A 15,920-nucleotide genomic window follows, 5' to 3' on the forward strand; every position below is an offset into this window, starting at 1 on the left:
TCAAGCTTCTCCTTGATGAAATGTCGGTCAACCTCCACGTGCTTAGTACGATCATGCTGGACAGGGTTATGAGCAATGCTAATGGCGGCTTTATTGTCACAATAAAGCAACATGGGAAGATGGACAGCAACACCAATATCCTGCAATAATCCTTTAAACCATAGAAGCTCACAAATTCCTTGGGCCATTGCACAAAACTCGGCTTTAGCACTGGACCTTGCCACAACATTCTGCTTTTTGCTACGCCATGTGACAAGGTTCCCACCCAAAAAGGAACAATAGCCAAAGATAGATTTTCTGTCAGTAGAACCAACCCAATCGGCATCAGTATAAGCTTCAACCTTAAGGTGACCATTGGGAGAGAGAAGAATTCCCTTTCCTGCAGTAAACTTCAAATACCGCAGAATACGACGGACTGCATCAATATGTGAGGAATAGGGATCATGCATAAACTGGCTCACCAAACTTACAGCAACAGCTATGTCAGGTCGTGTGTGAGAGAGGTAGATTAGTTTGTCCGCTAATCGCTGATAACAACCCTTGTCAACAGGTTCACCCTCTTTCTCCTTAAGTTTTGTAGTAGCTTCCATAGAAGTAATGGAGTATCTGAAGGATGATAACCTAGCAGCCCAGTCTCAGTCAATAGATCAAGGATATATTTTCTTTAAGAAAGAAAGATGCCCTTCGAAGATTGAGCAACTTCTATCCCTAGGAAATATTTTAGAGGGCCAAGATCTTTTACTTCAAACTCACGGCCAAGGAAGAGCTTCAAATTCTTGATAGCATCACCATCATTACCAGTGACCACAATATCATCCACATAGACCATGAGAAGAGTTACCTTGTCACCAACTCGTCTGATAAACAAAGTGTGGTCAGCATTACTCTGCTTATAACCTGCTGAAATCATAGCCTTGTGAAATCTGCCAATCTACCAAACCAGGCCCTAGGTGACTGTTTCAACCCATAAAGTGCACGCTTCAATTTACAGACCCTGCCCTTGGTCCTGTCATTAGAGAAGCCTGGTGGAATGTCCATATATAACTCCTCCTCAAGCTCCCCATGGAGGAAGGCATTCTTTACATCTAACTACTGAAGATCCCACCCAAGATTTACAGCACAAGATAATAGCACCCTGACAGTGTTGAGCTTTGCTACCAGTGCAAAGGTCTCCTGATAGTCAACTCCATAAGTTTGAGTGATCCCCTTTGCAACCAGACGTGCCTTATATCGATCCACAGAACCATCAGCCTTTTGTTTGACCACAAAGACCCATTTACATCCAACTGGTTTTTTCCCTGGAGGAAGAGCCACAAGATCCCATGTATTATTTTTATGTAGTGCTCTCATTTCTTCCAACATTGCTGCCTTCCACTTTCCATCTGTAGATGCTTCTTGCCAATTCTTAGCAATCGAAACAGAAGAAAGAGAAGATACAAAAGCACGAAAAGAAGGAGAAAGAGAACTATAAGAAACAACACGAGATATGGGATGTAAAGTGCAAGTCCTAGTACCTTTGCGATGAGCAATAGGTAGGTCGGAAGAAGAGGGATTACCAGGAGATGGAGGATCTGGATCTGGAGTCGGCAATTGGATGGGTATTGGTGCTAAAGTGGATTGTAGCTGCCCTCTGTTGGTCCTGCCCCTTGTGTAGGTGAGTATGTTGGAGTTGTCAATTCTCTTCTGAAATTCACCAATAGTTCTCTAGACCATAGTTGTCATGGCGTCGCCATGGCGTCGCCATGGCGTCCTGGCGTTGGGAGAGGGGGCATATCGAGCTACGCCATGGTGGATGTCAATATATCGTTCGATATGGCTTCCATGGCGACGCCATGGCGTCGCCTGGACGCCATACCACGATATGTTGGCATATCGGTCGATATTTGTACATATAAAAATTAGATTAAAATTTTTTTTTTAAACCATTTAATAGCTTAGATGCTTTGCTCCAAATCACATACACTAAAGAAAGACTATTGCTATCAAGCTTCAGTAAACAGGTTAGCCTATCATTTGATTTTTACTATTGCTTTCAATTATTTGATAGGTTAATCTATATTTTCAATTTTTCATACTTTCATATACACTAATGGATATTAGTTACACTTTCATGAATTAAACCATAGTGGCATAGTATATTAGTAGTAGTGTAAGTACACTTTCATGTTGATTTTTGATGTTATAGGACATATATTATAGCATACTAAATGACATTAAAAATACAGAAAATAAAAAATAAACATGTCGACATGCTCGATGCGCCACGTGGCGCGACATGTCGATATATCGACGTGCCCTTCCACCGACTTGGATCGCGGACGCCGTGACAACTATCTCTGATGAGTCGCCTCCCCGAATAAGAACATTAACAACACTATTTTCTATAGTCTCCCTCGTAAAGGATTCCCATTAGCATGGTTTAAAATCTCGCGAAATTTCGGCGATATATCGCCAAATTTCGTATATCTCGACATATCCGAGATACGAAACCAATCCGAAACCAAAAAATACAATATTTCGTCGATATATCGTGAGATATCGACGATATATCGTGGATCTCACGATATATCGCGAGATATTGAAAAAGTGACAAATAGTGTCACGTGAGGGGCCATTTTATACCATATTTCGCAGCTCTTGGTCGATATTTCGACCGAGAGCTGCTGAAACTCTATTTTTCTCTCTTCTTCCTCATTTTTTGATCTTCTTCCTCCCTTCCAAGCCTCATCCAAGCATTGTTGAAGCTCCTTGTCGCCGGGAAGATGTCGAAGGGTCATCTAAGCTCATCATCCAAGCCTATTTTCATTATTTAAGGTAAATTCTATTTCTCTAAAACTATTTTTTTTTAAAATACTTTGTACAAATGTCTTTGGATGTTGATGATATTAATATATGTTAGACACCGGAGGCCGATCTACAGCCTCACGGTGTCGAAATTTTTTTCCCATATGTATTTTTTTTTTTATTTTCTGGTTTTAAAAATTCATTTTCCCACAACTAAAATAGGAAATAATTAGGGGTAATATGACTTAGATGGTAATGAATTAAATATATGTTAGATACCAATGGCCGATCTACGGCTTCACAGTGTCGGATTTATTTTTCTGCTCTTAAATAATTATTTTAATTTTCGAAAATTAAGAAAAATATATAAAAAATTAAAAAAACAAAAATAAATAAGGAAAAATATGAGTTTTAAGTTTAAAAAATAGTGAAAAAATATGAAAGTTATTTCTATATGTTTTGAAATGCATTACATGTATATTATGTTTACTAATTTTTGGTTTTGTTGTGTTAGGTCAATACTTATATTAACATTATATATAAAAAATTTGTTTTAATTATGTGAAAAATATAAGTGTTAGGGGAATATTATTAAATAACTATACAAGTGTATTAGTAATCTAAAAGTGTCAATTGAAGTGCATCTACATGACTACATTAAGTTTTTTAATTATTTGTGTTACTTACATTGCAGTAAACAAGTATCATTATGGCGGATCGTGATAGACAACGTGCGAAGGGCAAGCAAAAGGTGGGGGAAAGTAGTCAACAAAGGGGGCAGAGGGAACAAAGAGAACAGAGGGAACAAGAGAGACCAGCCAACCAACATAGGGGTGACATTGCATGGTTACATGGTACTCCCATTGATGGGGATAAGAGAAAATCTAATTTATGGGAGGTGGGTCCAGTATACTTAAACAACATCTGACTGGAGGATCTAAAGATGTTGTAGGTTGTCATATGGTCCCTACTGAAGTAGCCAGGGAGATTAGTGATAGTTTAAGGGGAAAGAAGAAGAGGAAGGCTGACAAACAAAGGATAAGAGAACAACTTGAGGATACAGTGAGGAGTTCGATGGGAGGAGGAAGACGATACAATGATGATGATGATGACTCCTCCTCCTCTGATGATGATGATGACATTGCAGTACCTGATGACATACAAACAGCAGAGGAGGCTAGGGATTTTAGGCGGACTGTTTCAAGGAGTAGAGTAAGTTTTCAAGATGATCAGTAGAGACAAAGAGTAGGAGGTCGTGGAGGAGCTGGCAGTTCTGGAGGTCCTAGAACTTTGAATCCTTTTAAAAGATCACAAAGTGTGAGGGCAGCCCCAACACCTCTACCAGTACCAGTACCACCATCAACATCTGATCCTAAATTGCATAAGAAAGGAAGCAGTCAACCCAGAATCAAAGGAGCATGGAAGGGGATGAAGGGATTGGTTAATGAATCAATAGCTAAGTGGATGCTATACCATACCATCCCAGCAAACACTGCACAAGGCCCCCATTATGATACCATGATAGATACCATTGCAAAGGCTGACCCAGGATTCAAGGGCCCCACCCCATATGAGGTAATGAATGTTTATCTACCTCAACAAAAGAGTAAGATTGATGAGTACATTAGTGAGATGAGGAATATGTGGGAGACATATGGGGTGACTATAATGGCAGATGGATGGACTGGGCCTACAAGAAAGTCCATCATCAATTTCATGGTTTATTGTGATGGGAGAACAGTGTTCCTCACATCTGTGGATGCATCCAAAGAGATAAAGGATGCAAAATATATTTACAGATTGTTAAAGGAAGTAGTGGAAAAAGATGTGGGTATTGAGAATGTTGTCCAGATTGTAACAGACAATGGAAGTAACTTCAAGCTGGCCGGTGAGAAGATGATGAACAATAGTAAGTACCGGCTCTTCTGGACTCTTTGTGCAGCCCATTGCATTGACTTAATGCTAAAAGATATGGGAAAGTTAAAGTTGGTGAAGACTGTGGTTGAAAGTGCAAGACAAGTCACCAACTTTATATAAAACCACTCCTATGCACTCAATCTATTGAGGAAAAAATGTGGGGGTGACTTGGTTAGGCCTGGCATCACAAGATTTGCCACCAACTACATTGCCCTCAAAAGCATTGAGACAAAGAAGGCTGGGCTGAGAAGCATGTTTGCTTCTGAGGAGTGGTTTGAATAGAAGGGTTCCAAAACTGTAAATGGGAGGGAAGCACAAGCAACGATGTCATCTGAGGACTTCTGGACCAAACTAAGCAAAGTGGTGAAAGTTTTGGAGCCAGCAGTTAAAATTCTACATGTTGCTGACTCCGCTCTGAAGGGCCCAACCATGCTAGTCCTATATACTGCAATAGACTTGATGAAAGATAGTGTCTATAGTGTGGCTCCTCGCAGTAGCAAACACTTCTTAGATATCATAAATGTTCATTGGGAGAATCAACTTATGCATCTACCGTATAAGGTCGTGAGTAAATTTGTTTTATGTTTACTAATTCATAGTATTATTATTTACTAATTACCTATGCATTTGACAATACCTCTATTCTATATGTCATATTTCAGCATAATACTTGAACCCTAAGTATCAATATAACAATAGGTTTGGGTTGGAAACTCAACTTATTAATGCTGTGAAACAAGTAGTGAAGAAGTTGGAGCCAAATGATGCACTACAAGCAATTTGCAACAATGAGGTGAGTTCATTTGGAAACTCAACTTATTGATGCTTTCAAATAAGTAGTGAAGAAATACTTACTAATTTTTCACATAGGTGTAGATCAAGGTATTTAGGGATGCATTGGGAAGTTTTGGAACTGAGGCTGCTATACAAGGCAGAGCACGTGGTGATGCTGGTAATTCTTTTAAGTTTTAAATTACATATGTATTGAAATTTGAAAGTTGAAACAACATTTGACACATGTCTTTTTTGTTGTAAACTTGTAATGCAGCTGAATGGTGGGTGTTGTATGGGGAATCGGCTGAAAACTTAAGAAGAATAGCAATTAAAGTCCTTGCCTAAACATGTTCTGCATTTGGTTGTGAGAGGAACTGGAGTACCTTTGCACTCATCCACTCCAAGAGGCGCAACAGATTGGGGTCTCAACGTTTATCTGACATGGTGTATGTGCACTACAACTTGAGGCTGAAACTGCAACACATACGCATGGGACATGAGGGACAGAGGGGCACCATTGATCTAGCTGACATCTTTCAAGTTGACTCAGACGATGAGGACCCTATTGTGGATTGGGTGAGGGATAGAGGTGAGCCAGTGTTGGATGAGGAGGGAGGTAGGCCCGACCCCATGATAGCTTCTGAGATTGGTGCTGATGTGGACGAGTATATGGCTGACAAGGGTCAGATACATGCAAGGGAAGCCTCACCCATACCATTCCAGCCCACTGGTGGCAATGTTGTTGATGATGAAGACTGGTCTAAGTCCTCAAATGATGATGATGGTGATGATGGTGATGCTGGTGGTGGTAATGCTGGTGGTGGTGATGTTGGTGGTGGTGATGCTGGTGAAGAATTTGACGGCATGCGAGAGCGTTATGTGGTAGGCCAGGAGGCCCAGGATACGGCACCTGTAGAGCTACTCCGATTTACTGGAGAGACACAGTTTGATCATGCCACACAAGATACAGACCACGGAGCACGTGCCCCCGCACCCCCACCCTCAAGAGGCCCCCTACATACATACAACAGGAAGCGTAGGGGTCGACAAACACAGTTGCAACCTGATCACATGGACATTGATAACCTATCTAGCTCTGTTGGTGGTTTGAGTATGGGTGATAGGGAGGGAGGACCGACTGGACATTGGCGTGCCCCATCTTTTGACGCACATACCACTCCATTGGCAGCGGATTATGGTGCATCACAACCTTTCGGTGGATATGGATATAGATCATCATCATATGGGCAGTTTAATGGGGTAGGGGACTATGACTACCAGTCCCAGTCCCAGGGACATACTGGATCATCTTTTGTAGATAACATCTTTGCATACCCTAGCAGACCTAGCTACCAACCTCACCAGCCATACATGCAACCAATGCCATCGCCTCTTGCGCCAACGCCAACATCATATCACAGTGGATCATCTTCTTCACGGACTGGATCGATTGGTAACCCTAGCTTATATCTTAGGATAGGTTACCTACAGTATGTTGATGATTCCATTTACGTGACACTTGTGGATGACTACACTCGTTTCTTCTCCGATTCTATACCGTGGTCCACATATGTCCTTCAAACAGAGAGCAATGGACGTCAACTCTAGCGAGGCATGAATGGGATTGATCCAGGGAGGCACAGCAACTACTATTAGTAGTTTAGCACTTGTAATTTGTAACTTAAGTTGTGATTTCATTGATCTATGAACTTGTGAGTTGTGACTTGCGAGTCTTGTGACTTTGACACTTAGTGTATTACCTTTAAGGCTTTAAGCATTTGAGCTATTGAGTTTTGAGTTATTGAATATTATGGAGTTTATGAGAATCATGGTACTCATCAATGTGTATTGGCTTTAACTTGATATGTGATGAAGTTAAATACTATTATTAAATATTAACTGCCTAATCTATGACACTATGTGTATTTAACTATTTATACATTAGGGTCGGCGACCGTATGTCAATCAAGGGTGCAAGCCCAAAACACCAATTTGAATTCATATTTTTGCAAATTTTATGGTTTAAATGTGTTTATTAAGCTTAAATAAGGCTGTCCATGAAGTTTCAGGCCTAGATATGGCCAAATACCCTCCGAGATGGACCCCCGAAATATTGCAGAAAAAATGCAATATTTCGATCATATTTCGCGATATTTCGGGTATCTTGGATATCTTGGTGGGCCCGAGATACCGAGATATCGCGAAATATTAAACCTTGCCCATTAGGTGAGGGAGGAACACCCAGAGGAGGTTGGGCATTAATTAAAGTAGGATGGGTAGTATCCAAAGGAGGCTGGGCAGCAGTCAAAGGAGGCTGGGCAGCAGCCGTGGGTGGTGGTAAAGGAGCCTGGGTAGCAGCCAGAGGAACCTCCAGTGGAGGAATCTCAAAAGACACATCTTCACTAGAACTCTCCCCCTGAAGAGGTGGTGAAGAATAATAAGAAAGGGTCTCATAGAAAACAACATCCATACTAACCAAGGTACAGCGGGAAGGGGGATGGTAACACTTATAACCTTTCTAGGTTGGAGAATAACCCAAGAAAATACACCGGAGCCCCTTAGGTTCAAGTTTGCCTAGAGATCTGGTATCTCTAGCATAACACACACACCCAAATACTTTGGGAGGCACAATAAAGGAGGAATGGCCAAGTAAAATATCAGAGGGGCTACGGGAATTAAGAACCCGAGAAGGTAACCTATTGATGAGATAGGCTGCAGTGAGAACCGCATCCCCCCAATACTGAGATGGGACATTCCTCGCAAACATCAAAGCCCTGGCCATTTCCAATAAGTGGCGATTTTTTCGTTCTGTCACACCATTCTGGGCAGGGGTATCAACACAACTAGTTTGGTGAATAATGCCATGATCAGCCAAATATTTTTGAAATTGGGATTCAGTATACTCGGTTCCATTATCACTTCTCAATATTTTGAGAGTAGCCTGGAACCGAGTTTGTATCATTTTATGAAAATGCTGAAAACATAAGAAAACCTGATTTTTTGTGTGCAAAAGATACACCCAAGTATTCCTAGAATGACAATCAATGAAAGAGACAAACCAACGATGATCAAAAATAGATGGCTTACGACTAGGGCCCCAAACATCAGAATGCACCAAATTAAAACAAGAAGAACTCCTTTTATTTGAAATAGGATAATTTGAACGTGTCTGTTTACGCCAGAACACAAGCCTCACAAAAAAAGTCATCCTTAGCATGTAGGGTGACCAAACTAGGAAATAAATGAGCTAAAATTCCTAAAGGGGGGTGACCTAACCGAGAGTGCCACTGGGAGAGTTCAGAAGAGACCAAGGAGTGTTGATGCAGCGGAGAAGGTAATGATGGTGGAGAGAAGCGACCGTCATCAAGCAGGTACAGTCCACCGTGCACTTTACCCAATCCAATCGTCTTCCCAGAGTCCAGATCCTGGAACACACAATGAGAAGGGAAAAAAGTGACTTCGCAGTTTAGATCACGAGTAATACTACTAATTGAAAGAAGGTTGGTAGTAAAATTAGGAATGTGCAAAACAGAAGACAAGGGAAGAGAGGAAGTGCAGTTGATGATTCCTTTTCCAGACATGGAAGAAAGGGAACCATCAGCCACTTTGACCTTATCTTTCCCAGAAGTGGGAGAATATCAGTGAAACAGACTAGAGGAACCGGTCATATGATCTGTAACTCCAGAATCTATGAACCAAGGATGGGAAGCCACAGAAGCACAATGACCTCCAAATGGAATACCTGACCGGGCAAAGTGTGAATCTGAAGGAGCTGAAGAATTGGCAGTAGCTGATGTAGTAAAGGCAACAGCAGCGGAAGACCTTAGCATACGTAGGAGTGCCTGTAGATCATCCTGGGATAGACCAATGTCAGTAGCAGGGGCTGCAGTAACAGTCTCAGTCTGATGGGCCTTGGACTTTGTCTTTATCTTTGTCTTGGCAGCCCTTTTAGCTTCAAAATCAGCCGGTTTCCCATGAAGTTTCCAACACTTCTCTTTGGTGTGATGGGGTTTGTGACAGTGCTCACAAACAACAGCCCCTGTAGTAGAATCACCAAGAGAAGCAATGCCACTAGGTGCAGGAGTGGCAGGGATAGCAGCCTTGAGAGCTGATCTGTCAGTAGTAAGAGGGTGCAACATGGCAGCCCTAGGGTTCTCCTCAGAGGACACCAAGGCATAAGATTGTTCAAGTGTGGGAAAAGGCGTATAGCCCAACACTTGAACACGAATCTGATCATACTCCACAGTTAAGCCAGCCAAGAAATCATAAACCCTGATCTTGTCCACATGCTTCTTATAGGAAGCAATGTCAGCAACTGTAGTAGGGTGAAAGTCAGAGAAGTGGTCCAACTGTTGCCGCAGACTGCGTAGAGTAGCATAGTATTTCGAAACTGAAAGTTCTCCCTGAGTGGTGTGAAGGCCCTTCTTCTGAAGTTCATATACTTGGGCATCATTGCCAAGCTGCCTGTAGGATTCCTTGCAAGCAGCCCAAATCTGGGAGGCAGTGTCCAAAAGAAGAAAGTTATGCTGCAAATCTAGAGTCATAGAGCCTATTAGGTAGGACATGAGAACACCATTACTGGCAAGCCACCGTTCCTGAGCAGGTCCTTGGTCACTGGGCATCACACTAGTGCCATTAATATGGCTGGTGAGACCACGGCCAGCAATGGCAAAGGAGGCAGATCTGGACCATAGAAGGTAATTTGAGCCATCAAGTTTAATAGGGTTGGGTGGAAAACTGTGATAGTCTGTCATGTTGTGGCCATCATGATCCGAAGTAGTTGTAGAAGTAGAAGAATCACCCATATTGGCAGCAGAGAAGCCCAATAATATCTTCAAGTGACGAGCTGTAATATGGAGGAAAAACCCCTTGTACGGAGATGACAGAAGTCCCCAAAAATCAGAACCAGCAGCCAATGAAAAAACCTAGATCGATATTGTCAGGGTGTTGAACAAAATCCTGAATTGCTGAAATCGATGAAGGATCCAAGAGACCAAAAAAACTGCAGTGAATTTGCTGAAACTAAAGTCGAGGAGCCCTTAATAATGGACGAAAACACCTGCAAAAAACCAGATTCAATAGGCAGCAACAACCCCAAGATCGATAGGTTTCCGGGTTTTGAAAAAAACCCTATGATGGTGGAATCGATCTCAAGGAGGTCTTCAAAAAACTGAACTGTTGAAGCCCAAAGTGCAGGCGAGTGGGTCCTTATAAGTGGAGAAACAGCCTTCAAAAAATCAAAAACAATAGAGGGCCCAAACTTCTAGATCGACAATTGTCAGGGTTTTGAAAAAAACCCTGTTTTTGTAAAAATCGATCTTAGGAGGTCTTGAAACTGTGATCAAATCTGAGATAAGAACTTGAACCAATAAGAGGAAAATCCTGCTGCAGGTTGTGGTCTTCAAAGGGAGGAGTTGATTCCTTGTAAGAGAAGTAGAAGCAATTCCCCAAAAAACTGAAGCTCCAAATTTCGCAGGCTGGAATGGCTGGTTCCTATCGAGCAGAATTATGTAGCATCCATGAGGTAATGGGGGCAGCAACTGGATCGAATGATCACCTCATCAGTGCTGCCCTATGTGAGAATAGAGAACAAGGGAGAAGAGAGAGAAGGAAAAAACTGAAATTTGAAGAGGGGTGGTCCCTAATTCGAAATCTGCTTTGATACCATGTTGAGAGATTTAAAATTAGGGAAAGGCTTGGATGATTAAGTATCATCCCAAGCACATCTATTTATAATCATAATGAAGTATGTGGAAAATAATTACATAAGCAATGTAGGACTAATCCACACATACAAGACATAATAAAAGACATAAATAAAAGAGGAAAAAAGTCCAGAATACCCCCACGGTATTCTGGCCCCATATAATCTAACAGGAAGTGCCACACTCGAACAAGCCACAGTTGAAGCGTCTTCAAGTAGATCCAGTTCCCCAGACACTCGACCTCTACAAATCGTCTTCCCCAACTTGAGATCCTAAAACTCACAATGATCAAGGAAAAAGGTGACAGAACAATTGCTAGCTTTGGTGAATTTTCGAACTGACAATAAATTAAAAGGAAATTTGGGCAAATAAGAAACAGAGGACAATGACAAAGAAGGGATAACATGCACAGTGCCTGTACCCCGAACTTTAGCAAGAGACCCATCGGCTAACAACATTGGAGGAAGACTCACGAACCAAAGAAAAAATACCTGAATTTCCAGTCATATGATCCGAAGCACCTGAATCAATGATCTAGGGACGAGAAGTAGATGAAAGGCATGCAATAGCACTACCTGGCTGAACTAGTCTAGCAGTGGAGAACTGAGATGACTGAGAATTCTGAAACTGAGTGAATCGCTCATAATCTTCATCAAACATGGTTATTGTTTTACCTTCAGGCTTGGAAGAAGGAGGAACCACCGAATCACTGCTGGCTGAATTTGCAAACTGAGGTGGTTTACCATGAAGCTTCCAGCAAAAATGCTGCATGTGACTAGCTTTGCCACAATGATGACAAGTTCGCCTGTCCTGGAGTCTCTGAATTACCACCAGACGTGGGGGATTTACCATTCCCTGGCCCACGACCACAACCACAACCACCATTACTTGTCCCACCAGTGGACCTACGGTTTGGAAAGGCAGCAAGTGCCGAACTGTCACCACCATTGGTGGAATCTTGGCTGCTCTCACGGGAAACTCGTAAAACTCGAGAAAAAGCCTCTGGAAGTGTGGTGACCCTATCACCTCCGAGGATTTGAGATCGTACTGGCTCAAACTCTTTACAAAGTCCACCCAAAAATACCATAACAGCAAGCTGCTCACGCTGTCTCTGCATCTCTTGTACATCAGAAGTGACAGGAAGAAGGGAATTCAGCTCCACATACAGGCGCTTGAATTCAACAAAATATTGAGTAACAGTCAGGGTCTTCTGATCCACTTTATAAAAAGCTTGGACAGATCATAGATTCGAGACAAGTTGTCCTTCCCAGAGTAGAGGACATTCAAATACTCCCATAAATCCTTTACCATGTCAATGTGAGTAACCAGGTCTGCAATCTAGTTATCCATCGAATTCAACATCTGACTCAATATCCTTGCATCCACAGTATCCCATGTTGTATCACCATCAGGTTTCGTTTGTGTCAAGTGATCCTGTTGATCACGTCCTGTCAAGGCCATCGAACCACCTTCTTCCATTGCTGAAAGTTAGAGATTCCTTCAAGTTTCCTTTCAGTAATGCAATGAGAAGATGCTGACAGTTCAGTCATAGTGGTCTTTGTTTCACCCATTCTCTATTAATCAAGTTGAATCCTCACAAAGGAATCGATTTCCTGATGAAACCGATGAACCAGCAAGGAGTCTCAATCTGCAACAATCACGAAAAAATTCTGAAATTGATTTCTTAGTGAAATCAATGCACCAGCCAGCAAAACCGATAGCCACCAATAAATCGATTCAGGAAAAGGACCGAAATCAATCACTAAATTGCGGAAAAAAACACCTGAATCGATCTCAACTCTCATACACACCAAAAAACGAGACCTAGTTCTTTTATATAGACATGAACTAGTCTCAAACAGTTCCACAAAATCGCAGCATAGGGTGCTGCATCCCCTTCAAGGAATGATCACGAAAACCCTCAAAACCTGAAGTCTTCAATACCGCAACCCTGACTTGATCAAATCGAAGGGAATAGAGAAGGTCTGAGGATGTTAGATCGACTCCTACAAACCTTGCTCTGATACCATGAAATAATAATGAAAAGAAATAGAAAGAAGGAAGAAGAGAAGAATTGCTGCACAAGTTGGGAGATGCAGCCATAAGACCAGACTGCTCCCAAATCAATTAATACTTATAGGTTTTAACACAAAGACCAAATAAAGGACCAAAACACCCCTATTTGGGAATCATGAATTAGCGCTGACTCTAATTCACAATTCCCTCCCCCTTACATAAATCGACTTCTAATACCCCTCAGGCATGATCATCAACCCACAATGCTGGAAATTTCCATTTTCACTTGAAATTACATTATCTAACCGAAATTCAAAAATCAAAATAGATGCATCACTCAAAAACAGGGCAACATAATCCAGTGCCAAGATCTTGCACATCACCTAGAAGTCATGACATGCAGCAAATCCCTTTCATATTTATTCAGTCTTTCAGTTATTGTTTTCAATCCACTTGGATGGCTTTTGCATTATTCCATCATATTTTTATAGTCTATATTCTATGAATCGTATTTAAAAAGTTAAAAACATCTGCAATAAGCAACAAGCAACCTACAGACCTCTATATTTTGCAAGTGGACTTTAGTTCCATATGAACAAACATAAATAAGAGGAGAGAAATTGAAAGTTTAGGTATTTCACCACAAAATTTACAAAAATGAATGGCGCCAAATCAAGTAACCATCCTTATACCCAACAATAAGCATCTCAGTTAGGCATGCTCACTAAAATCGTGGATCACTAGAACAAGCAAAAAACTGTCTCGGTAAGAAAATTACCTCCTCCAAAATCCTAAAAATTTCAATTATTGATGCAGCTTGTCTCTGTTGAGATGACAAAGGCTCCCAATCCTGCATGAGAATGAAATCTGTAACATATCCTTCATAATTAGAGGAATGTTCACAATAAGAGGAAAGGGCGGTGGGAATCTGCCCCTCCCCCACTCAGATGATGTTAGTAACTGTTGTTGTTGGTGGTGGGGGGGATTTATAGGAAAATCTCTAATGGGTAAAATGCAAGAATGAATTCTACCCAACTCAACTACGCTTTTTCCTTATTGATGGGGTTGGGTACATGAATACTATTGCACCATTCAACACTGATAAAGCAAGAATTAGAGATAAACCTAAGGCATCTATATCTTTTGTCACTACTCCCCAGTAATCTTCAGCCTACCCTAGTTATTTTAGCTCCTCTAATGTGCTAACTATTACTCTTCCCAACCATGCATTCAATGGTCTCTGTTGTGCATGCCCTAATCACCTCAAAATAACAAGGATCGAGATCTTGATTTCGGACCTGGTTTCGGTCAGGCCAGAAGCCGAGATGTGCCAGATCTCGTTTCAAGGTTTCGACCCTGGGCCTCCCTTAGTTGAAACCCAGGGTTGAAGGTTGAAACTTGGTTTCAACCCTGGGGTTCGTTTCAGCCACGCCTGAAACTGAGACAACTCAGAGATTTCGATCAGTTTCAACTGAAATTTAGTTCCATGCAAAATACAAGAATGAATTATAAGAAATAGAATGATTTATAAGAAACAAGAAAGACAGCAGAAGCAATCTGATGAATATGGCAACAATGGGAGAGAAATTGGATAATCAGCAAAATTTGAGGAAGGATGTGCGACAATGTAGAAGTAGGGAACAGAAATACGTTAGAACAATATGAAAAGATGAACAGGAAGAAACCAATTGGATGTAGAAATTTGAATAAAGAGATCAAAAATGGAATGAAAACATTACAGCTTCCATTAGTCTTCATCAGTCTATTTGAGAACTAGAAAGAATCACAAGTTGTGACTGGAGGTGAATAGAGTTACCACTGAGGATCCAGATTTGATCTATCATTCACTGATTGAGTACTTCAACGCCATGTTTGCATCCCCCCCCAACCCCCACCGCCAGCCCACCACCACCTTCTTCCCCCCAACCTTCTTCCCCCCACCCTCCAAAAAATAGAGATAGATAGATAGATAGATAGAATAAACATAATATCCCCTTACCATGGATGGGGCACATTGAATTATATCATCTCAGGACTCAGTCGACCACCTGGATTGAGAGAAGAGTCTATAGTTTTCAGCAATGGCATATGAGATAGAGTAAAATCCAGAATAGCAGATGATAATCCTTGAACTTTTCCCAGAACTGTTAAGGGCATTGTGATAGGGGAGGTAGAGAACCTAATGAGGTTGCTATGAGTTTCATGATGGAGGGGTCTCTACTCTCTATAATAAGTACAAATGCAACTTTTATTACACTTACTCCTAGAAAGGAAGGTGCTCTGGTCCCTAATGATTTTATAGTTTGAACCAATCATCTTGACAGAGTGTGTTTTGCTGTAAAAAATGCCAAATCACATCAACCACATCACTCCTTAAAATAGACACATGTATTATTAACTTGCCAACATGAAACCTCCTTTTCAATTGCTTTGAAGTATACTTCAATAATACCATACAAAGATTTCCACCAAAGAGAGCACCCTCCCAGTTCATTGCATCAGCACATCAAATCTCATGGTAGAATTTCAAATAAATAAATAAATAAACATAAATACCTTTCAAACCCTCTTTCCAACAAATCTACAACCTGACCTATTCATGTTCATCAATCATCACAAACTCCCGTATCCTTTACAAGCAAGCAAATCAGCATTAGGTATAAACCTTCCTCGGTCAAACCTGCATTGATAAGCATCTAAAGCAGTCCCATTCAACACTCATAA

General features: G+C 41.3%; 1 protein-coding gene across 3 annotated transcripts in view; it reads right to left on the bottom strand.

Moving 5' to 3' along the window:
- Window positions 1–15,920, bottom strand: part of LOC122640166 (protein unc-13 homolog) — a 73,249-nt gene that overhangs the window by 25,921 nt on the left and 31,408 nt on the right. For all 3 annotated transcript variants that reach the window (XR_006329633.1, XM_043833324.1, XM_043833329.1), the window contains one exon: window positions 13,975–14,046. Coding sequence is in view for 2 of the 3 variants with exons in the window: in XM_043833324.1 (XP_043689259.1) it covers window positions 13,975–14,046 (72 nt within the window). In the remaining variant the exon portion in view is untranslated. The remainder of the gene's footprint in view (window positions 1–13,974; window positions 14,047–15,920) is intronic.

This window comes from Telopea speciosissima, chromosome 1, assembly GCF_018873765.1.
Source record: "Telopea speciosissima isolate NSW1024214 ecotype Mountain lineage chromosome 1, Tspe_v1, whole genome shotgun sequence".
Lineage (NCBI taxonomy): Eukaryota > Viridiplantae > Streptophyta > Magnoliopsida > Proteales > Proteaceae > Telopea > Telopea speciosissima.